This window comes from Carassius gibelio, chromosome B9 (assembly GCF_023724105.1).
Source record: "Carassius gibelio isolate Cgi1373 ecotype wild population from Czech Republic chromosome B9, carGib1.2-hapl.c, whole genome shotgun sequence".
Classification (NCBI taxonomy): domain Eukaryota; kingdom Metazoa; phylum Chordata; class Actinopteri; order Cypriniformes; family Cyprinidae; genus Carassius; species Carassius gibelio.
The window spans coordinates 10,072,028-10,095,574 of record NC_068404.1 but is presented as its reverse complement, the minus strand read 5'-3'; the positions used below and the strand labels follow the sequence as shown (position 1 = coordinate 10,095,574).

The window sequence follows — 23,547 nt, the reverse complement described above, 5'->3', positions numbered from 1 at the left end:
ATAAAAGTGAGAAAAAGAGAGACAGAGAAAGATAGCACATGTACGACAAGCACACTGCATCGATAGTGACAGATATTCATGGACAAACAGTTTTCCAGTATGGCGTGTGAACAGAAAACGGTTTCAAAACCCAGTTAGCAGTGTTTAAAAGTTCTCAATATAGTATACTGGTCTCCATAAGGCAGACAGATCCATGCAGAATAAAACTAATGTTAAATTCTATCAATAATATGATTCTGTGAAGTCTCATAACATCATAATGTACAGTAAGGAAAAATAGACATTCTTAAGATTACATTTACCAGTCTTATTAACTATTTACTACATTACAATTTTTGTAACGTAAATATCTTTACTATTACTTTTGGTAAATTATTTTTTACCATTGTCTACTCATACATTATATGGTTTATTTTTAATTCTACAAAAGTCATTTTGTGTTTAGACATCAAATGTCCTGTTTGTTTTGTTTCTACTGCCTTTAAGTCAAAATGAAGAGTCGTACTTTATCAGACTAGCTGATGAAAAGGCAATCTGCAAGCAAATGCGCCGCAGACGACAGAAATATATTAGCACTAGATATCTGTGTGGCCTTCTCCTTGAACGTCTCATTGCGGCACGGACCGACTGTGAGATAAAGACACAGCGAGCCCATCACTCACCCGCACATCGCTCGTAGATGCTGTTCATCACCATGGGGGGCTGAGTGCTGCCATCTGATTGGCCGAGGTGCCCCGCCTGCCCCACGCAGCTATCAAAGGATCGATTGAGAATTCGCCGTGCTTCCTGGAACTCCTGCGAGAGAAAATGAGAGAAGTCGTGTCACCGTATCGATTCTGTTTGTGAATTATGGAAACAGAAGAGGCAAATCTGAGCGCAGGGATAGGTAAAGACTTTCAAATAGCAGGCGGATCGTTATGCCGGCTTCGGCATTCATCACAAAACAAATACCACATTGAGACTCGGGTTTTGGAGGAAGGAAGGGAACGAGAGATGAAAACAGCACAAGAATCTGCTCCTGGAAGTGCTCTTAATTCATCTGATTAGTCTAGATGTCAGTGGCATGAAGGATTTAAGCCACTCACACAGATGTTACAGATTTTCTGTCTCTTTTCCCCAGAGAGAAAGACAGAATGGTAATTCATTTCATTATCTTGCCTCCAGGCCTGAAGCGTCACTATGAAATATGTTAATTCGATTGGCAGGTTTCAAAATGCTGGAGAGAGGAAGGGTGCAGCGCATCAGATGGCTCTTCTAATGGCCTGTTCGGATACTGCACATGCTGCCGGCATTCGGTTAACTGTGGATCATTAGGAAAGCAAACCGCTTGCATAAAATATTGTAAATCAAGGTGTGTGTGTCTTATTTTTTGAGGCCCCGAGTGTCTTAAGGTCTGAAAACAGCAATTATGGAGAGGGTCAAGAAGTCATGTCTCCACTGGAATAGGAGGCACCTGTTCAGCATTGTTATGTTTAAACATTCATGTTTTAATGTTAATATGTGCTTTGGGTGACCGGCAAATATGCAGCAGACTAAAGGCTGGAATAAAAAAATGAAATAAATAAAATAAATAAAAATCAGAACATATTTTAAAATACTATCATACATTAAATGACTGAGTATCAACCACTACCAGACATTAAAGTAGCACCGAACACAAACTCATGTGCTGCTACGAGATGCATGACAAATGAAAAGAATTGCTTTGTCCAAATATTAAACACCACGTAAAAAAAAAAAAAAAAAAAAAGCACAGCAAAAGATTAGAACGTCCAAATTCATAGTATTTGATAAACAGTAGGCGGAAAGAAGCCGGATGTCATACTACTTCAGTGCAGAGATTTTCAAGTGCACATTTGATGGAGACTTCTATCCCTTGAAGCCATGGGAGAGAATTTGTGAACGGCAATAAAGTGTCATACAACTGACGCTGGTAGGTCAAGTGGCAGTGAAAACATGGCGGATGTACAAAACCATCACTGACTCTGCAGCATTTTACCTTAATTCACTACTTTAGACTTATGTGTCCTCTAGATGCATGCGATCTGCAAGTGAATGAAGCATTATTGTGCCATCACAAAGAGGCACAAAATCACTTTCACATACTTTTACACTAACTGTTCCTTCCTGGTGGAATGACCTGTCCAACTTAATCCTTCAACAATCAGCTAAAAACACATCTCTTTCATCGTTATTTGACCCTCTAACTCTAGCAATATCTATTCTAATTGTATCCTTTAAAAAGAAAAAAAGAATAGAAGACTTGCACTCAATTATTAACTGCTTGTTTACTTAAAAAAAAAAAAAAAACCTAGCTTCTCTTATCTTTTTGTTTTATCCTTTTATTTATTATACAATTAACAAAAGCAAAAAAGGCCTCTTACACTAGCTTGCTCTATTCGTTTTCGATTTGTTTTCTTTTTATATTACTATAGAATAAAAATAAATAAAAATCCTTTCTACGTGTACTGTATTAAGCTTACTGAGACTTGTTATGGCACTTGCATATCATTGCCTTTTTGTTGATTTATATTGCTTCTATTGTGCTTATCTGTAAATCGCTTTGGAAAAAAGTTTCTGCTAAATGACTAAGTTTAATGTAATGCAGTATTTTTTGCCGGTTGTAAGTTTCAAATCAAATGTAGACCATGTACTAGACAGTTTGCGATTTTTAACAGAGAAAATTTGTTCTAAAAATGTCTAAAAATATCAAACATGTTTGATGTCGTCCAACTCTGTGGTCTGTGAGGAAAAATAATACTGGCCATTATGCACTTAGATATTCTGTCAATTTCAACAATTAGCACAGACTCATCCAGAGTACACAGTAAATCAAGGTGAATATCTGTACAAATGTCCTGGAGTGTTTTTAAGTCTTAAAAGGTACAGTAGCAGAAACACTCCGCTTAATTGAAAGGCAGAGAGAGATAGTGGAAAACGGTTGTGCGTAACTAAATTGGGAGTGGTTTTGGTGCAAGAAGGCTTGCCTAAGATCTTAAGTGGACTTTGGGGAAAAACAAAACGCTACAGAAGTGTATAATGTGGTCCTTTTAATGTTAACGGCAGTAAGAGCAGGGCTATGGAGGGGTGGCCTGTGGGGAACAGAACGCAGGATGCCAGGAGAAGAAACAGTGACTGGGACTAAATGAGATTACAGGAGGGAATCAATGAGGATTCCTTAGCCAACTTTTCCATTTCCCTTATAATATTTATCCGAATAAAAAATGAGGACATAGAGCTCGCAATTTTGAGAGGATGAGATTCAGAAAACGCAGCTGAATCAATAAAAATTAACAGGAAATGTTGGCGGTGGGAAGAGGGAGTGTAAAAAGTGTAGTGTAGAGTGTTTTAAGAGGTTCATGCAGTAGATAGAGGGATACTGGGAGGGAAATGTTGCTGAACTGCAGTTTAACCAGGAGCACAAAGGCTCTGGTAGCATGGCTATTTACAGCACTTTCTCTCTTATCTAAATGATGCCACAGTCCTTCAGTGAAGGCCATAATACACCCAGCTGCAACAACTGTCAATGTGTGGTGTGAAAATCATATTTAATGTTAAACATACAAATACTTAGAGTGGTATTTTGGAGAAATGTTGAACGCGGTGGATGGGTTTTAAGAAAACAAAATGCTTTTAAAAAATGAATTAAAACAGCAAAAAGAACCACACAATTTTGAATTGAATTGCAAGAAAAATAATTCTAAATTAAATTAAGTTTAAAGAAACTGCTGAAACAGGAGATAAAGGAAGTTTCTGATACACTTTTATAATATAATATATTTTACAAAAATGTGTTATTTTATAAAGTTGTAGTATCTGAAAACAATGTTCTCAATGTTTTCAGAACTAAGAGCAAGAGAGAAAACTGCACACTGCTGGGCAGTGTTGCATGGCATATGTGACCCTGGAGCACAAAACTTAAGTCACTAGGGTATATTTTAAGCAATAGCCAAAAAACATTGTATGGATCAAAATTATAGATTTATTTATTTTTTTATGCCAAAAATCTTTAAAAAGATAATGTTCCATTAATATATTTTGTACATTTCCTACCATAGATATATCAAAACTTCATTTCTGATTAGTAATATGCATTGCAAACAATTTTCTCAGTATTTAGATTTTTCAGATATTCAAACAGTTATATCTCGGCCAGATATTCTGAGATAGGTATAAACGGAGGTCGGAGCCAGCTCCAAATGGGCGGGTCAGCTCCAAATGGGTGGGACTTCAGCTCCAAGTGGGCTGTACAAACCTCCAGAGCCTTTTGATTGGTTTATTTAATGTCATGGGGTTAATGCACGCTGCAAAGTTGGTCATTGTTTCAAAACAATTTTAAAATGTTATCTATTTTTACGTGTAACGTTAATCCAAATAATGTAATGCAATTGAAACATTTGGTTTAATTACCAAATTCATTTTTCAATTTAATAATCATAACAGAGTGGATATATGAGGATAACTGCAGTGTCCACTACCATGCATTACATATCAACAGGTGTAGAATTAATTTTGTCATTGTAGGAAACACAAAGAAACAAAAACATTATGTGTAAACTTTGTGTTACAGAAAGTTCAAGTCTGGGTGGCCAAAAGTTATATTTCAGTGACCTGGTTACTGTCTCTCTCTGCAAACCCAAAGGATCACTTTCCTGTAAACTTTTTTTTTGTTCTTTCTATGCATCAAGATGTGTAATTTATTTTTTCTGAAGATTTTTGACTAATGTGTGTGTGTATGTGGGTCTTTGTGTGGATAAATTATGTTCATACTTTAAAGGTGGACATTTGCAACAGCGCTTGTCCCTAAAATTGCTCCAGGGGTATGGTCAGAGACTGTCCTAAAGGACAAATGTTGGAATGTAAATGACATTACATTCTGTGGACGTCTTACATAAATGTGCATTGTACTTTAGTTAATGTTAACTTGTCAACAGTGAATTATTTTACGATGTCATTGGACTGAATGTTTAGTGACTAATGACACTTCATTCCAGTAAAAATATAATCCATAGCATTGGAGTGAAAGCAGCAGCAAAGTGTTCCAATGCTGATAAAATTCAAGCAGGTTAAAACCTCAGGTTCCTTAAATATCTGTTTTACAGGACTTTTTGGGGTTGGACAGATTTTGTTATGGTTTTGAAGTCTGATGCTCACCAGCCCTTCATTTATTTGTTCAGAAATGCAGTAGAAACATTCATATTGTATATTGTAATAATATTTTACAATAACTCTTTTCTATTTGAGGCAGCAGCGGATCTGCCCCAATCATCATTAACGGGACCACAGTGGAGAGAGTGAGCATCTTCAATACCTTCAAATGCCCTGCAAAGAATAGCTGAGCACATGTCCAGAACATCTCTCCCCTCTCTGCAAGACATCCAAACCAGGAGATGTAAATCTAGGGCTGTTAAGATCCTTAAAGACCCCACCAACCCATCTGCTACAGTCAGGCAGACCCTTCTGCAGTCTGATGGCAAAGATGGAGAGGCTCAGGAGGAGTTTCTTCCCTCATGTTATCAGACTACTAAACATGGACATTAAACACACTGAACTTTATAGACTGGTTGTTTAGGGCTACCCAATAACTCTCCGAACACTGCGCTTTTTTGACAACCTAACTAGGTATTTCATCCTCACTGCACATTGTGTACATCTCTGCACATTATCTGTGTAGCAGTTTCTGTGTAGCACCTCTACAAATCATCTGTGTAGTAATACAGTATATTGTGAATATTTCATTATTTGTATTTAATTATCTCCAAAAAAAAAAAAAACGTATTTTTTTCCTGTTGTTTCATTATTTGTATTTAATTTTCTCTTTTTTTTTTTTTGCACAGTCTAAAAAGAGTATGCCAGACCTACATTTCACTGCTTTTTCCATGTCATATAACAAATAAAACTTGAATTTTTAATGGTTTGGAGCGTTACCTGTGATTGAGTTGGTGATAAAAAGGAAATGGGGAAATGAGTGTCTTAAATTGGACTTTGGTACCAATAATATTTTCCTCTTAAGTCTTGGAATGTTTTTTTTTTAATTATTATTATTAACTCTTGTATTACTATTTAGATTTGTTTTCTTTTTTTAAATTAAATGTTTATTTGTAAAATGTACTTCCACGTGTGGCCTTTTGTAATGTTGTTTCACCTAGAGCCAAGGGGGTTGTAACAATCTAAACAATATAATTCTCCCTCAGATTTCAAACTTGCATTAAAGAAAAACATTCACATACAGTAAACATTTTATTGCTCTAAATTACTCATTCATTTTCTTGATACTGATATAATTATACAATTAATATAATTTAATATACTTGTATGTTTGCAGTTGTCACAAAATTATATAACCTCTTGTTAATAAAATTTAAACTACAATGTAGAACAATAAATCTGTTTTTCATTAGTATCGCTTCTTTATGCCATCCTCATTCGCGCGCACCCCGGCAAAGACGCAATGTGAAATTTCCGCTTAAACCCCGCCCATTTGTAAAATCCCGCCCACTAGCGGCAAAAGTCCATCCCACTTGGAGCTCTCCGTGAAGTCCAGCCCACTTGCAGCAAAAGCTCCTCCCACTTGGAGGTCTCCGGGCTGCAGCGATACCTACTTGGATATTCTCAGATCCTAACAGACCATACATCAGTGGAAAACTTATTTATTCAGCTTCAGACGATGTATAGATTTCAATAAAAAATAATAATAATAATAATTACACTGAAGACTGCTTTAGTGGCCCAGGGTCTATATTTGGCTGTTTTAGCACACCTAAAATGCATATAGTACTATATTAGTTCCATATAATAGACTTTAAGGCCCCATATACACTAGATCATTTTAGTTTTAAAATGGCATTTTAGAATGAAAATGATCTTAGTCTACACTGACATTTCAGAAATGATCTCTGTCTACACTACACAACCAAAAATGCATGTCACATGATCATTCATGCAGGTACAACCATAGATATGTATATAGATTCCCTATTATTTAGATGGGAACAACAATGAGCTTGACGTTATTGTTTACACGTTCATCAAGGATACGTGGAGTGAATGTTGGCAGCCATGCCATCGTTTTCAAAAGTCTGCGTTTTGGTCTGTTTCTCTGAAACATTAAACATAAAAATAAACTGTGCTTAAGTATTCTATTTTTTTTTTTACTAGAGAAAGCGCAACATATTAATGTTTTTTTTTTTTCATTCTTAATAAACTTCATACTGGGGTCATATTGGGTTTGGCCAGTTTAATTCACATTCATACCTTCAAACTGAAAAGGAGGAAATCTGTACGGCTTGTTCACACTGAGAGCAATACGTAGATAACAAAAACTATACTGGCCTCCAAATGGACAATAATATTATCATTATTATATATTAAACAAAACAGTACACTGCAATTCAAATTTTTAAATATTTAAATTTTTTAAAGTTGGGTGGATTCAGAACCAATACGAACCAGCTCAATTTAGACAACATTCTGTCTGTATTCATAGTTCCTTTATAGGATTTTGTGACAAAAGGTCAACAAGGTTTTCATCATTTCAGATTGAGGATGACGCAAAAAATATACGGTCCAAGGATAAAAGGTATGCTGTTTTTCCCCAGCCTCTCTCTCCACGCGTCCTCCATCCTCAGACACTGCTCTTTGTCTATTAGCCTCATCTACTCTTCCCTGCTCTAGGTGCCATCCAAAAAAATCTCCTCAGACTCCACTTACATCTTAATTAGCAACACAAAGCTTACAGTTCAGCCTGCTGTTAAAGACAAAAGTGGCCTGGCAGGTCTGTATGACTGCATGCAGCAGCAGAGCAAACCTCCCAGCGCTCCTCTGGCACAAGAGGAGAAGGAAACAGTCTCCAGGGCACAGATCATGTGGGCTCTCCACGGGCTACTTTTCATTATTAATGCCCACGCTGTAATGAGATTATGACAGCACTGTTTAGATGGCTGTCTGAGGGAAACGGTGAGAAGGATTGATTAGATCAGACTCTTCTATAATAGTGTTTAGTCTGCAGAGAGAGGAGAGATGGCACTGCAATGTTACAGCCCCATAAAATAAGTATTAACAGTATATACCGTGGTACCAGTGAGGGGTGATATGGCTCTCTCTCTCTCTCTCTCTCTCTCTCTCTCTCTCTCTCTCTCTCTCTCTATATATATATATATATATATTTAGATTCTATATTACGAAATCTCTCTCTGTATGTGTGTGTATGTGTGTATGTATGTATACAGTGGGGATCGAAAGTTTGGGCACCCCTTGCAGAATCTGTGAAAATATGAGTAATTTTCAAAAAATAAGAGAGATCATACTAAATGCATGTTATTTTTTATTTAGTGCTGTCCTGAGTAAGATATTGTACATAAAATATTTTAACATTTATTCCACAAGACAAAGAAATTGCTGAAATTATTAAAATAACCCCACTCAAAAGTTTGGGAACCCTTGGTTCTTAATACTGTGTTCTGTTACCTGATGATCCTCGACTGTCTTTCTGTTTTGTGATGGTTGTGCATGAGTCCCTTGTTTGTTCTGAACAGTTAAACTGAGCAGCGTTCTTCAGAAAAATCTTTAAGGTCCTGCAGATTCTTCAGTTTTCCAACATCTTTACATATTTGAACCCTTTCAAACAGTGACTTTATGATTTTGAGATGCATCTTATCACACTGAGGACATTTGAGGGACTCAAACACAACTATTTAAAAAGATTCAAACATTCACTGATGCTCCAGAAGGAAACATGATGCATTAAGAGCTGGGGGGTGAAAACTTTTGAACACGATGAAGATGGCCAAATTTGTCTTATTTTGTTGAAATATAATTTTTTTCCATTTAGTTCTGCCCTTCGTAAGCAACAGAAGATACTTGTATGTTTCCCGGTATACAAATTAAGTACAATTTACCTTGATCTTCAAATTCCAAAAGTTTGGTACAATGTCCAAAAAACTTTTAGGTACGTTTTTTTTTTTTTTTTTTTTTTAGAAAAAAGCCACAAAAATTGTTCCAAGTGCTTTCAAACCAGGCAAAATCTGTTTTTTATCTCCTTTGCTTTACTCCTCCTCTCTTCCTCTTCAACAGTGTGTCTCCTTTTTCATGGATTTTTAGAGAATTAGCCAAAACTGGACAGGGATTGAGAGTATGTGTGTGTGAAGTCAGTCTTTGATGTCTAAGAAAGTGCACATAATTAGCAAAGTTCGGTCAGGAGACATGGACACACAGCAGATTCAAACAAGAACACATCAGCATGTGTATTCCCACAAGCTCACAGAGACTCTGGAGAACAGACTCACAAAAAAAAAAAAAAAAAGAAAAAAGTCTGCAAAGAATTAAAACTGGCTCCGGGCCTGAAGATAACTTTTTAGACTTTATTTATTAGAGCTAGAAAGAATTGGAAAGCTACAATAGGTTAAAATTCATTAAGTAACAAACCACATAATATAAAGAAATAAAAGCTTCAAGACTACATTATCTTAGTGCCTTGTGGGTGTAGAAACGAATCTTCCATTTATTACAGGATAAAGCTCTTATTTGTGGTACTAAAAGCATGCTGAGAAATATTTTACCATTCGTTTCACCTCAGGAGCAAACTTTCAATCTCTTGCATCTGGCTTGCATGATCTATTGATCTGAACCCAGCGACAAGCTCTCTGGTCCCATACAAAGCCACAATCTGTCCCTCATCCATTCATGCTTTTCTCCTTTCATCTGTCCACCAACTAGCATCTCATCCCACCTCTACACACAAGGGTCAATGGCATCCCATCGGCCTTGACTCCATTTTGTGCCCAATTGGCAACCATGACAGGGCCATCCGCAGCCCATAAAGCATAATGAACATGAATCTTTATTTTTTGAGAACAATAACACCCTGGCCTGGCCGTGGCCACCCCTCCCAGCCTGTCACTCCTCACAAAGAGCCCTCAGTATCCATCAATCCATGCGGCCAGAGGGGCTACTCCATTGTGCAGCCTAATTACACACCACTTTAGAGCAGTTGGAGGCCTTGGGGTGGAGTGTGTCAGCACATGTGTGTGCATGTGTGAGATATAGAGGGAATCCTGGGGTAAGCATATGGCTGCTCTCAAACCCAGGTGCAGGGGAGGAGCAAAGGCTAAAACATCCCGCTGGAGGCAAATTCCACCAGCACAGAGGAAATGATGGAGAAAGTTAAAGGATGTGGAGTACTAATGACAATTACCGCTATTCTGACCAGCTTTTATGGCATTTCAAGTATCTGTTTGCACCCTGTCTTTAACCAATTACCGCTTGTCAAGTCATAAAAACTGTATCATGCGTGATTTTGGTCTAGACTGGCATAACACAATTGTTCAAATTACTGGAACTGCTTTATAGTGATATTAGCATGGGAGTATCAATATGTTGGAGTTGGAGTGTCAGAGATTTCAACGTTATTGTGGATCTGTGGCCCTGCAAAAACTTTTTACGTTTTACATAAATATAAACGTACCACATGGCCATTAAAACTCAGAACAAAGAGACAGAACACTGAACTCCTAGTCCGTGATTAGGTTTGACATTCGTTTTTACTAACAGGTCTGACTCTCAGAAAGTCTGTGATTAGGTTTGACATTCATATTTACTAACACGCCTGACGCTCATATTGAACTGTCCATACAAAAGCTTACAGTAGAAGCTTGAATGCTGTTTGTTTGAATAAATAACCAAAATGAAAGCTAATTTTTCTATGAACAGCATACTGTATATAACAGCGAAAATCACTGTGACTGTGGAAAGCATTACTGTTAAACCTTTGTTGGATACTGGAGATTACCATACACCAACCTAAGAATCATTTTCCCAAATTAGTTTTTTTTACCAATCATGTCAGGTGTGTAAACTATAAATGCATTTTGATTGAATTTGTCAAATGGGCATGTAAAAATATAAAGATGAAACTGTTTGTGATTCAATTTAGTTCAGACACTGAATAGTCTGCACCAGTATCTCACAACGAAATAGTGATGGAATAGCGAAATAGTGGTTTCTCATAACAAAATGGTAAAAGTGCACTGGGTGAGTTGGATATTAACATACAATCCATTGAAAAAACAATTGTAAGCCACAAAGCAGCTCTTTACTGTCTCTGTAGCTTGTGAATGAACAGCAAACCCTGTACTGCGCATAAAGAGTTTATATTAAAAAACAGTATCAAAATATTGGGAAGCTTTTGAGCAAAACTGGCCAAATTAACCTAGATCGGCTCTAAATAATTGTTGATTTTAAATATCCCAGATGAAAAATCATAACACAATCATGTCCACAGCGTACATTATCGCAACACCGTATGATGTGACAAGTCATTCCCTGCTGTTGCATTTACACATTACAGATTATCCGAATTCACTCTCAAAACATGGCTGTAAGTTCAAAAAATGGGTTGTTTGGTTAAAGAATGCAGTTTGTCACTCTCGTTCATGACAAAACTGTGTATTTACCACTCTAAATCAAAACTGGCAAATGCATTCTGCTGCTGTGTAAACAACGAAGCAGAATATCAGTCATCCTGGTGAAAAAATAAAAAATAAGACTGTGCTAATGCTGAACACCTGTGAGCTAAAAAAAAGACTGAAAGTTCATGCTGTGTTATGGTTAATTTGGTTCAACCAGATCCCCACCAGCCTGGCTAAGAGTCAAATACTGTCTCACAGAGTTTAGCTCAAATAAGCTCCAACACAGCTCCCTGGAAGATTCTAGCACTCCTAAAAACTTTGATAACCTGGATCATGTCTGTTTAATTAGGGTTGGAGCTAAAGTGGCCCTATTATGACATTTTTTATATGGTTTTATGAGTCTCCTAAAACAGGTTTACATGCATGCAAGGTCAAAAAACATGTTTTTTTTACTAAAAAAAATAGATTTAATTTGACATCATTTCTAAATGATTCGTAAACAACTCGTGCGAAGCCCCCCTTACCCCATTTGCTAGCAAGACTGGAGCAGGACGTTTTCAGTGACAAGTATCAAGTGATGACAAGTTTGGTAATTATAATATGTGATAAAACAAATTTACTCTCACAGTGTAGGATACAGTGTCTTCTCGACATGATGTTAACCACAAATAAATTATACTGTTTGTAGGTGGAGAAGTTGGCGACGTAGAACATGGACAGACATTATGCAAATGTGTTACTTTGTGACATAGAGCCATAACAGAATAAGATTTGAATCCGACTCTTTTTTTTTTTTTTTTTGATGGACAATAACTTTATTTATCATGCACTGTCGGCTTCACAACTTTGCAGATAGTTTATGTTCACATACAGCTACAGGACACACTGCATGAAACCTAATATTTAAAAAGGCATAATAGGGGCACTTTAAAGGCCATTGCACACAGAGTCCGAAATATTCGCACGTTGAAAAATAAATATGACCTCATGCTGTGTCAATCATGTTTACACACTGTGAACAAAACTTTTGTACGTCATAAAAAAAAAGAATTAGGATCGAGTTCGACTTCCCTATTTTTCCGCATTCATAAAAAGCATTTTGAGACATTTTGACAATTCAGAGCCACTGTACAAGCGGACGTCAAAATCCAGAATAGCTCTTGACAAATTCATCCACACTGTCTCTCAACACAAAGCACCATAAAGATTCTTGCACAGTGAGTTAACAGAAATTGGTGGACTTCTTTTTAATATGTTGCTCTAGTATCGCTAGCAAAGCATCAAACTGAGCCACTGACATCCTGAAGTAAACTTCGAATGGCCCATGGCAATCCCACTGTTCCTTTATAGGGATGGGGAACTCTTCTTCCTTCTCTGTATCTCAAGACTGGATGGACCCAATATTTCCTTTCTTTTTAAGCGAGAAGACAACACAATCATATCCTCACTGCTTGAAGACTCCATTTAATTTTGTTTAGACATTTTTTCTTTTTGCACTGGATTAATTAATACACATCGGTCTCCTTGTGCAAGGAGCGGCCCTCCAGTAGCTGAGTTTAATCAACCATCTAATTCCGCATTGACCAGTTTAGGAAAACCAGTAAACATCAAAGCTGGTTTTAGGCAGGAAGAGAAAAGAAGAGTGCTAGGACAAAATGAATGTTTTCTAGATGTAAGTTCATACTTGGATAGGTGGTGCTAGAGCACGGAGTACAACCAACTGGATCATTCCTCTCAGGTTTCCCTCCATGGACATGGATCTCCGCAGGGTCTCCATGGCCTCATGGTTGGACTTCCCCAAAAGGGTCTCACCATTAACAGCAATCAGCTGGTCATTGACATGTAGACGCCCATCCTAAACAAAAAAAGATGATCAGAATCTCTATTTAGTGTCATAAGTCCATTGCCAATAGTTTGAGTTTTGATTTCTTTCAGCGACTTCCACATCGGTGAATAAAATGAGCAATCTTTTAGTTACCAGCCCTGAGCTCCCAACGATAGCTCACCCAAAATTTTCTCACTCAAATTTCTTTCTAAACCTGTAAGACATTATTTCTTGTGCGGGACACCCAAAAATATATTTAGAGAAATACTGCAATTTTTTTTTGACAGTACGGTGAAACTCAATGGTTAGGGACCAAGTCTCACTATTAACTAGTTGTTTATAACAGTTACACTTGTTATTACTTACACTACTGTACTACTACTAGAATACTGAATGATCCATTTGCACACTGGAATATTTTTATATGCACTTTTTTAATGTCCATGGCACTAGTGTAAATGATGTTCATGTTCAAAGTTTCTGCTTATAGTGTACATACACTTATTACATAATCCATTTGTATAGTATGTTCTTAGTACACCAATCTGTATATCATGCTGATAGTATTTAAAAATCTGTAAAATGTCCATAGTACTGCCTTATCTGAATATTTATTGTACATTTGTAACATACAGTAGACACTGTATATCCTGTACTTACTGCTTATTGCACTTCTGGTTGGTGCTAACTGCATTTTGTTGCCTTGTACCTTACATGTGGAATGACAATAAAGTTGAAATTAATCTAATCTAATCTTATTAGCCTGCCTATTAACATACTGGCTATTTATTATTACTTATGAAGCACATATTGTGCATTACCATATTCTACAGCCTTAATCCTACCCAATACCTAAACTTAACAACAACTAGGCAAAAGTCATAATTAATGTTTTTTTGATAGTGAGAATTGGACCTTATAAAGTGTAACTAAATGACGTTTTGTAACATAATAAAGAAATTCATGCAGGTGAGTTGACAACTTAATTTTTGGGTAAACAATCTCTTTAACTACACTGGAACATGCCTAGCTCTATGTACATCTGTTTTGGGGGCTTTTTATCTATTAGAAGACCTTGACCATGTCCTACTTTCTCTAATCTCTCATGTACTTCCTCATATTCTGAGACAACTCTCTGCTTTTCCACAGGCGTATTATCCTCAGTTGAGTCTGCAGGGGCATTCTGTCAAGGAATAAATTTCCCACAATCCAGCAGCTCTGTCTCTCTGGCACTGTATAAGCACATTATAAGACATGCATATTACATGGCATATAAAAAGCCCTAAAGTTCATTACAATTAATATTAATTAGTGTTTCACTGCAGAGGCCTCTGATCTGCTTCCTCTGTCTCCAGGCGAGAGAGCTCAGAGTCACATGAGGGTTAACGCAAGAACTTGCAAAACGCCTCGGATATCTAGACAAAAATGCTGATCGTTAAAGAACTGTACAAACTAAAGATGATGAAGTACACTGAAAACAATGTTGGATATCAAATAAAACAGAATGAAGACTACTTCCTATACAGCAAAATATACTATTTTAGTTGGTCTTGGCTCTGGAAGATCTTGGTTTCCCATTTATCTCATCCCATGAAACATCCCGAATGACATAAATACTTAAATGACAATACATTACAATAAAAATCAAATGACTCATACAACATTTTATATCCTGAATATATCATCGATTAAAAACCACGAAGCTGGAGATAAGTGCCTTGAAATCTTTACTATATGTGTCATCATAATTTCTCTATGGAGAATTTTACTTCCTAACTGCTGTGCCCTGTAGAGGTAACAGAGTGCCACACTGTTAATTACAGATTACTGAAATAACACACACCCACAAACTCTAAACCCTGGCAGTGTGCACTCTGTGCCCTTGCTTTCTATAAATGAAGGAGATGTGCTTTCATTACCAAGGCCTTTGGGTGAAAATATGTCCTGTCCTCGTGACACCATGAGTCACAGAGAATTAAGGATCCTTATTAGAGCCATGATCTAATTTTCTAACTTGATTCTGTGAAATCACACAATCTGTCTGCAGTTTGCAGTACTGTTTTCAAATGAGTGCATCTGTCTCACATTCTTTCACCACTTATATAATCATTTAATAGAGGCAGTACTGTATTGATTGACTCCTCAATCATTCTGCTTAGGGTTTGTTCTAAACCTCTGACATTAAGAATTAAACTACTAAAATTAATACAGCCCGAATTACATAACATGCTCAGCCCATACAAACTTTCAGTTTTACTCTGTTTCCTTCAGAAAATGTCACCATAGTTTATTTTGCTTTATTAATTTACTCAATGGTGCATGTCTAGTGAACCTCAATGGTAGAGTTTTGACATTTTAGAAAATGGAATCACAAAAAGTATTCATTGAGGATCTGGAACTGAAAAAATCAAATCAAATCAAAATCCTCATCAAAATCAAAATCCTCAACCACTATTCTGAATACCTCTAATACTTCTAACTTGCTAATGTTTCTGCTTCTAAGACTGTGTTGATTCTGGTATATAAAGCAGTCCTGTGTAAAATCCCTGAGGACCATGCTCATATTCTAACAGATTAGTTGATGGCTATTTTGAGAAACAGTGGAGATGAGACTAATGGCGATGAATAAAGAGCAGGAAATGAGGTATTGATTCAGATTACACAGGATTTCATGCCAGACCAAAAGCAATTCATGCAGATAAAAAGTATTTCGGAAATATCGGCTTAAAAACTGAAAAACAGAAATTTGAGTCTACAAAATTGCATTAAATAAAATACTTAAGCAAACATAAACATTAACAATTAAGCTCAACAGCTGTTCATTGCATATGCAAGAACTGTTTAACTTATACAACATGTTCATACTTTGTTTATACTTCATGCATACATTTACTCCCTTTAACACACTTTTAGGCTTTTGTCAACGTTTAGTATTAGTAATAATAATTATTATTAGTGTTGTAGTTGTTTAATTATTACATCAATACAATTCTGCCTTTATTAAATAAGAATTATAACTATTATTACTACTATACATAAATAAAAATATGAAAATGTGTCATCATTAACTGACTAAAGCTGTTCTGTTAAGCATAGGAAATATATATATTTATAAAACCTATATTCTAACTTATCCAGGCCAAATTTGTAGGACATGTTTAGTACATAATGTAACCTTTGCCACATGGCATTTCCCTCAGTTTTGTAAGTGCAAGCTAACAATAACTTTGCAAGTAGACGCAGCCGTTCACCCTACCCTCTTCTTGCCTTCCCACTTCGGCTCTGGGGAGAAGACACATCCCACCCACAGACTCGGGACGCTTCCAACTCATTAACATGGGCTAGGAGAGTTTTTAATTAGCATTAATGTGCTGAAGCTAACACAGGCAGCTGCCTACCGTTTCTGAACTCTCTCACTGGGGACTGGATGGGGAATTAGAAACGTGTTACCAAGAGTTCCCCTGTACAGGGACACAAGTATGAGAACTCACGTGCATCACCTTGCCGTGGCTCCCTCTAACCCCCTCTCATCGGGATGATCTGACTCTGAAGCTTCAGAATGATAGAGATTTATGCAGTTCTTTTCTTAATAGACAACATCCGAAACCCAAAAGCAGCTTTTCCAAGCAAAAGGCCTGACAAAGCAGAGCGAGGAGATGTTTCAGTCAGGTGCAAATCAAACCCTTATCTTCACAAGTAAACTTCACACACCCGCGCACATGAATGTGAATGCTTTGGGCAGATGCACACACACAAATCCACATGTCTGACAAGCACATTTACACTTGGCTGAGCAAAGCAGTAGCTGGAAGAATTTTACTTAGACTGGTTCACATGAAATCTGTGCAGCCCATTGAGTCATTCATGTATAGACATCGTGTCACTTATCCTTTGGTGAAGAAAAAATAAAAAAAAAACACAGAGTGCAGATTTCCAAACATCTGAACACTGGCAAAAATCCATATAATCGAGATTAATGCTATTTAACCAAATGGGCACAAACACCCGATCTGTCGTCAATACCATGCGACCAAATGTGAAACTGGAAAATGAACAGGTGCAGCTGGAGAAAAACATGTTAGTACAGACAGAAAGATGAGCCTATAGAAATACTTAAGAAGAGTCTACTCAGCACCCCTGCTGACAATCCTGATCCCGTCTGTTAAGGTCAAATGAAACCCCATTCAGTAGTGGGGACAGAAGTCAAAGGTCAAGGGAACCAAAACACATGCCAAAAGAAGCTAACGGGGATCGTGACCTTTTTACAGTCTCAACTCAACCCTGAAGCTATGTTTAACACTGTGAGGACGTCTAATAGATCAGCGTGTGTGTTTAGGTCATGAAAACATTTCAAAAGCATATTTTACTTATTAACACATCTTATTACTACTCTCATTTTATGAATGATACTATTCTTCTGACGATGCCCTCTGACCTCTTAAGTGATGATGGCCCCAAAAAGTATTTGAACACTTTAAGCTACACTTAAATAGCTTTCTTTCTTTTTTTTATTACTAAACCATAATTATAGTGTATACAAAAAGTACACTATTGTACTGTAGTAGACTACGGTTCAACATTTTTGTATTTGTAAGATCATTAATTCATTCATGTTTATGTTTTTAAAAACAAGTCTCTTACTCTCACCAAGACTGGATTTATTTGATAAAAATGCAATAAAAACAATAATGCTGTGTAATATTGTTACTAAATAAAATGAATGATGGCAAAGCAGAGTTTGCTTGCTTGAATTTTTCTTAAAATTCACTTTTGTTGCTGTTTGAACATATATGTGTGTTGGAAGTGTGTAAACATCCATCCTATAATGATAAAAATCCACCCTGTGTGTTTTTTTTTTTTTAATTATTATTCATCTACAGAAGAAGTGAGTATAAGGGAACGGCGGCTCGTCACCCCACAGAAAAGAGGGGCGGGGTCAGCAGAGCTCATTAGCATTTAAAGCAACATGGACTAGAATGGCCTTCTAAAAATGTGTTTTTAACACTACCACTAAGCAATTTTAACCAAAGTATGTTAGACTTTTCATTAAGACCCTAAAGAATCATTTCAACTTATATCAAATGGGGCATCCGATGACCCCTTTAAGAAACCAAATGAAGTTGGAAATCAACAGAATTTTTAGAAAGTTAAAAACAAGAGAATTTGTTTTAAATAAAAATCATTTGCAACAACGCAAAAGTCTTTACTGATCAATTTAAATGACCCTTGCTGAATTAAATAAATGCTCAGTGTCTGTCCTGACTGTTATTTATGTAATGAAATTCAATAAGGGCAACTCTAATGTTTTTTTATGGACCAGTGCTGTTGACAAGTGTCAGGAAAGTTTTGACATATTACCTAATGAAATAAAAGTTGGGGTGGATTTTATTGACTGCAGGATTATTATTTCACAGACATTTTTTTTTCACCAAAAAAAGTTCAAAACATTATATACGTTACAAACACAAACAAATGTGTATGTGATATGGTACCTTAAAAGCTGCTCCTCCATGGATGATGGACTTGATGAAGATACCCAGGTCCTCACCAGTCTCACGGGACTTATTACCCTTCAGGCTGACCCCTAACCCAGCAGAGCCCGAATCATTGAGAGGGACCTCAAACATCAGCTGCTCCTTCCCTTCTTCAGACAGTAGCAAGCGGGCCTGCTCCTCTTTCTGACAGGAAAACAACAATGACAGAAGAGAATGAGACGAGGAAGAAGACAGGTCATTCCATTCAAACATAAAAAGCCCACTATTTTAGCAGAGAATAGCTCAACCTTTTCATGCCTCTTTTCTGCCTGTGATGGCAATGGGGTCATTTGGAAACATAATCCATTCTCCATTATGGAGTCCACAAACTCAGCTTCCCGCTGCATTCACCCTCCTGCTTTCCCCATTTCCTTTCTTTTCTCTTTGCCTGTTCTCTTTCTATAATGATGCCAAAATTACCTGTACATCTCTTCAGCAAAAGTTTGTTTTAGAATTAATGTTAATAAAAATGGAGGGGAAAAATGACATTATTATATCTGTGTGGAAAAAGGTATTTTTATGTTGCCACGGGAACAGGCTTTCTTTGCAGAGAAGAATGAAGGAGAGCAAATGAAGGAGAAAATGGGTTTAAAAAAAGTCTAAAAGAAGTATGTATTTGATCTATATAATGGCATAGTGTCAGCTAGAAAGACATAATGAGAGAGAGATGTTGACGCCTAAGTGTCTAACAGTGTTTTAATGGTACAAGTTAAACATCTTACTCTTTGTCTGAGCATCCTGATGCACATTCAATTGGACATATCTTCAAAAACAGGATTGCCCTTGCTCTTTTTATTTATAATAGTTAGGTGTACGAAGTAATTTACACCTATGATGACTCAGGGCTAAGTAAAACGCAACCTAATTTTCATTTCTGGGTGAACTAAACCTTTACCTTGTTAACTTGAGTGTTCCTGTAGCTCAAGTGGTAGAGCATTGCATTAGCAAGCGCAAGGTTGGGGGTTCGAATCCCAGGGAACACATGTTAGGAGAAAATTGTTAGGCTGAATGCAATGTTAGTCGCTTTGGATAAAAGCGTCTGTTAAAATGCATAAATTTAACTTGGTTGCACCAATTGTTCTAAAGCCAGAACACAGCAAATAGGTTTCCAGCTCTGTATTGTGTGTAATCATACTATGGTATTTACCTTCATCAATCCAGGAGCAGCCTTGTCATCTATAAACTAAATGTTTATATCATTACAAAGTATAATTATATAATCACCAGTGCTGGGTAAGTTACTTTCAAAAAGTAATCAATTACTATTACTAATTACATCATCAATATTGTATTTAAATTACTTAACTAATTACTCCGTCTGAAAAGTAACTTAAACCTTATTAGAAATTAGGAAAATGGTTTAGTAAAATTAAATGTGTAATACATTTTGGCAAACATTATAGATGTGATTCATTTATAAAAGCAAAAAAGTCCCTCATCCCACCAGACACCAAATGAGAGACATGTGATGCACAGCCGGTGGTGTACAGTATCCCTAGATCTGACAGGAGCCGTGAGAACTGTCAATATTACGAAATATTATTACAGGGATGAACAGGGTTGAGAAGGCCAGCTAAGACGGAGTATGTGTGGGTCAGCAAGGCCTGGTTTATCTCTGTTTACTGTGGGATTGTGGGTTTTTAAAGTATTAGTGTCACGCACTCACAAACACACGCTCGACTCAGCAACTCTGAGAATTTCTCTGAAGACTGCAAAATACCGCTGACCGTGTGTCATCGGCAAGAAAGGGAAAAAGCAAAGGGTTTAAGGAATTTAACCTTGAGTAGATGGCCTAAATGCCCTCAAACTAACTTTCAAATGCCAGAGTGACCAACTTGTACATGTCAGAGCTGTTTAAAAGTGTAAAACAAAAACCTATTCATGTGCCAAAGCCTTTGTCAAATGACCAGAATACATGTGCGAGCTTTATCTGAGTAACCAACCAAATGTGTTTGAATAACTAAACCCAAACGAACGACCGCAAAACCAGCCGTGTGAGGTTCTGAATGAAAACAAAGCTAGTCTATCAGCTGGGGAAATCACAGGGCTAAAGCCTGCTGTGTGTACAGCTAGCAGCGCTCCTGCATGCTAACAGTCGTGATATTTCACAGCCGAGCCCCCTGCCAGGACCCCACTCTGAATCAAAATGCCACATCACATTTCCTTCAGACATTTTCCCCGGCTAGAAAGGGCTTATCAGTCAGCGTGTACCCCTGTGTGAGACATATGTCTCCAGCTCAAGCCTTTCTCTAATAAGCTTTATTGTTTTAATCATTATGACAAGCAAAGTCATTCAAACTGCAATTCTGACAAAGGGCATAAGTGTTTGAATAAGCACCACCTATATGTCTTAGGCTTGCGTTGTCTAATCTGCATACTCAACATCTGTTCCTCCGCCGCGGAAAGCGTCTTAATGATGAACAAGACATATGATGTCATCAGCCGAAACAGATGGATCACCGTCATCTATAGGTACAGCAGCGAATGACATTCTGAGGGCTTAAAGATGAGCAGATCTGCAGCTGTTCGTTCAGGAAATCACGCCGTCTTCTCATAACCTCTCGCTCGCTCTGTGTCAGTCACTCACAAACACATTTAGGCTTCTGTCTCTATTGTTTGAGAGTGAACAGACAAGTCTCTCAGAATTATTGTGCTCTAGGGAGACAGAGACACCGTATGTGTTTGGTGGGGACAGGAAGAGGAAGCAGGAAGGTTCTCCAGGGAATCGGGATGCCATTGGACCTCTGTGGTCTCTGTGAGTGAGCGCTTTACAATGGCTACAGTAAAACAAAGCTTTGTAAGGCTACCCCCACAAACAAACACGGACCACAAAAAGACCTTCTGTGGAAAACTGTCAATTACACGTGATGTATAACTCTCCCACCTGGCGAGTAATATTTTTCTGATACTCATTGGGGATTTTGCAGGAACTGCGCAAGGGGTTAAAAACAGATGCATGTGCCGTTCAAAAGAAACTTGTGCCAAACCAAAGCGGTGGTTTGGAACAGATATCCACATGAAGGAAATATGAAGGTTTGTTATGAATTGGTTTGTTTTTTACCACAAAAGTTAAAAAAATGCAGACATGGGAGGATTGTGGGAATGTGTTGCAAAATCTAAAGGACATTCCTTGCCAATCATCTGATCACATCCATCGACAATGTTCTACAACAAAAGATGAGAATTATATGTGCAGGTCAATGACATGACTGTTCTGGATCTATTGAATCCTTCCCCATTTTCCATCATTTGTGAGACAACATTTCCCTGCCTTGTATGGTGTATGGTAGGAGAAGTTGTTATGCATCTTTTGAAAGAGAACTGAATGTCGGCAAAGAAGCAACAACAAGTGATTTCATATGTAAGCAGATGTAAAATAATGCAATCTTAAAGCATATAAATCAAAACTGCCTAATGTTACCAAATGAAATGATGATCCATGAAGTGATATAGGACCATGCAAGCTTTGGATCTGTTGATGGAAGAGATCTATTCCATCTATGTTTTGATCATTGTCCTGAATCTGATCCAGATGTTGTTAGATATTCATACATACATAACAAAACTTTCTGGGTGCCATTAAACTTGATCAAAAATACTGGCAGTGGCTGGAAACTTTAATAATAATAATAATAATAATAATAATAATAATAATAATAATAATAATAATAATTTATTAAAATTACATTTCAATATGTTTATTATTTATTAAATTGCTTTAATAATTTTAATAAATTTAAACTGTAATAGTATCTCAGTGATACTAAAATAACACCACTTTATTGCAGGCATCACTTATGTACTTGACCGAAATATAATGTATTAAGAGAACTCAGCCCTAATTAAATAAGCCCAAACTTTAATAATCACAACCTTAGCTTCCCTTCATCTTACACAGATTCTGGCTGCCAACAGCTGTTTTTCACTTTATGCAAGTTCAGCATTTGCCAGATTTTGATGCTCTACTGTCAATACCACAATCCCCTGAGCAAGCCTGTCATTCCCATACAGAATGAATTGGAAACGCTTGCTCATGCTACGCCCACCTCAAACCAATGAACATGTAGGGTTAGCCAACCTCATCACTTCCCATGAGAATGTCCATGTATCAATCCCCTTAATAGGCTACAAGACTCAGCAGTCGTTGTCCTCAGCCAGCCACAGGAATGCTGGCATGCCCCTTATTCATCAGTCTGAGCTAACTGCTGCTGCTAATGACCGAGTGAGAGCAAGACACCGTCCCACCATTTTAGCAAAGCTTTGAGATCAAGGAAAATAAATGCACAAATTCTGTACCAAACCTTGATCTAAATGATTTGAACACCACACAATAACTGTTCCTCAATGCAGAGACTCAGCTAACATTCACAGTTGATGCCAAGGTATCAAGTGATACGTGTTTGTATGTTGCTAAGCTTAAAATTCTCAATTTTGCTGAACCGGCACAGGCAAAAATTCCAATTTCTATTGTTATTACTGTAACAATTTATGAAGCACAGCTCACAGTCGCTTTCAAACCAAGTTGCTTTCTGTTGGTCAACGTGTGTCCAACTTGAACTTGTTGCAAAATCTGTGTGGGAAAATCTTTTGCACTTTTCCAGATCTCTGCTGCAATAAATTGATTTTGCATGCAAAAATTACAAGAACGGTGATAAATGTGACTGAAACTTAGATATTATTCTGTACTTGGAAAGACAACAGAACACATGCAAATAAGGCATTCAATCACAATAGCAATCAACATATCTCAAACTGCATTAACATTTAGAATTCTGGATTAATA

General features: G+C 37.1%; 1 protein-coding gene across 9 annotated transcripts in view; it reads right to left on the bottom strand.

Moving 5' to 3' along the window:
• Positions 1–23,547, bottom strand: part of pard3bb (par-3 family cell polarity regulator beta b) — a 287,760-nt gene that overhangs the window by 135,328 nt on the left and 128,885 nt on the right. For all 9 annotated transcript variants that reach the window (XM_052565052.1, XM_052565050.1, XM_052565049.1 and 6 more), the window contains exons 12-14: positions 18,723–18,908; positions 13,090–13,260; positions 663–795 (exon numbers count right to left, since the gene is read on the bottom strand). In XM_052565052.1, the coding sequence (XP_052421012.1) occupies positions 663–795; positions 13,090–13,260; positions 18,723–18,908 (490 nt within the window). The remainder of the gene's footprint in view (positions 1–662; positions 796–13,089; positions 13,261–18,722; positions 18,909–23,547) is intronic.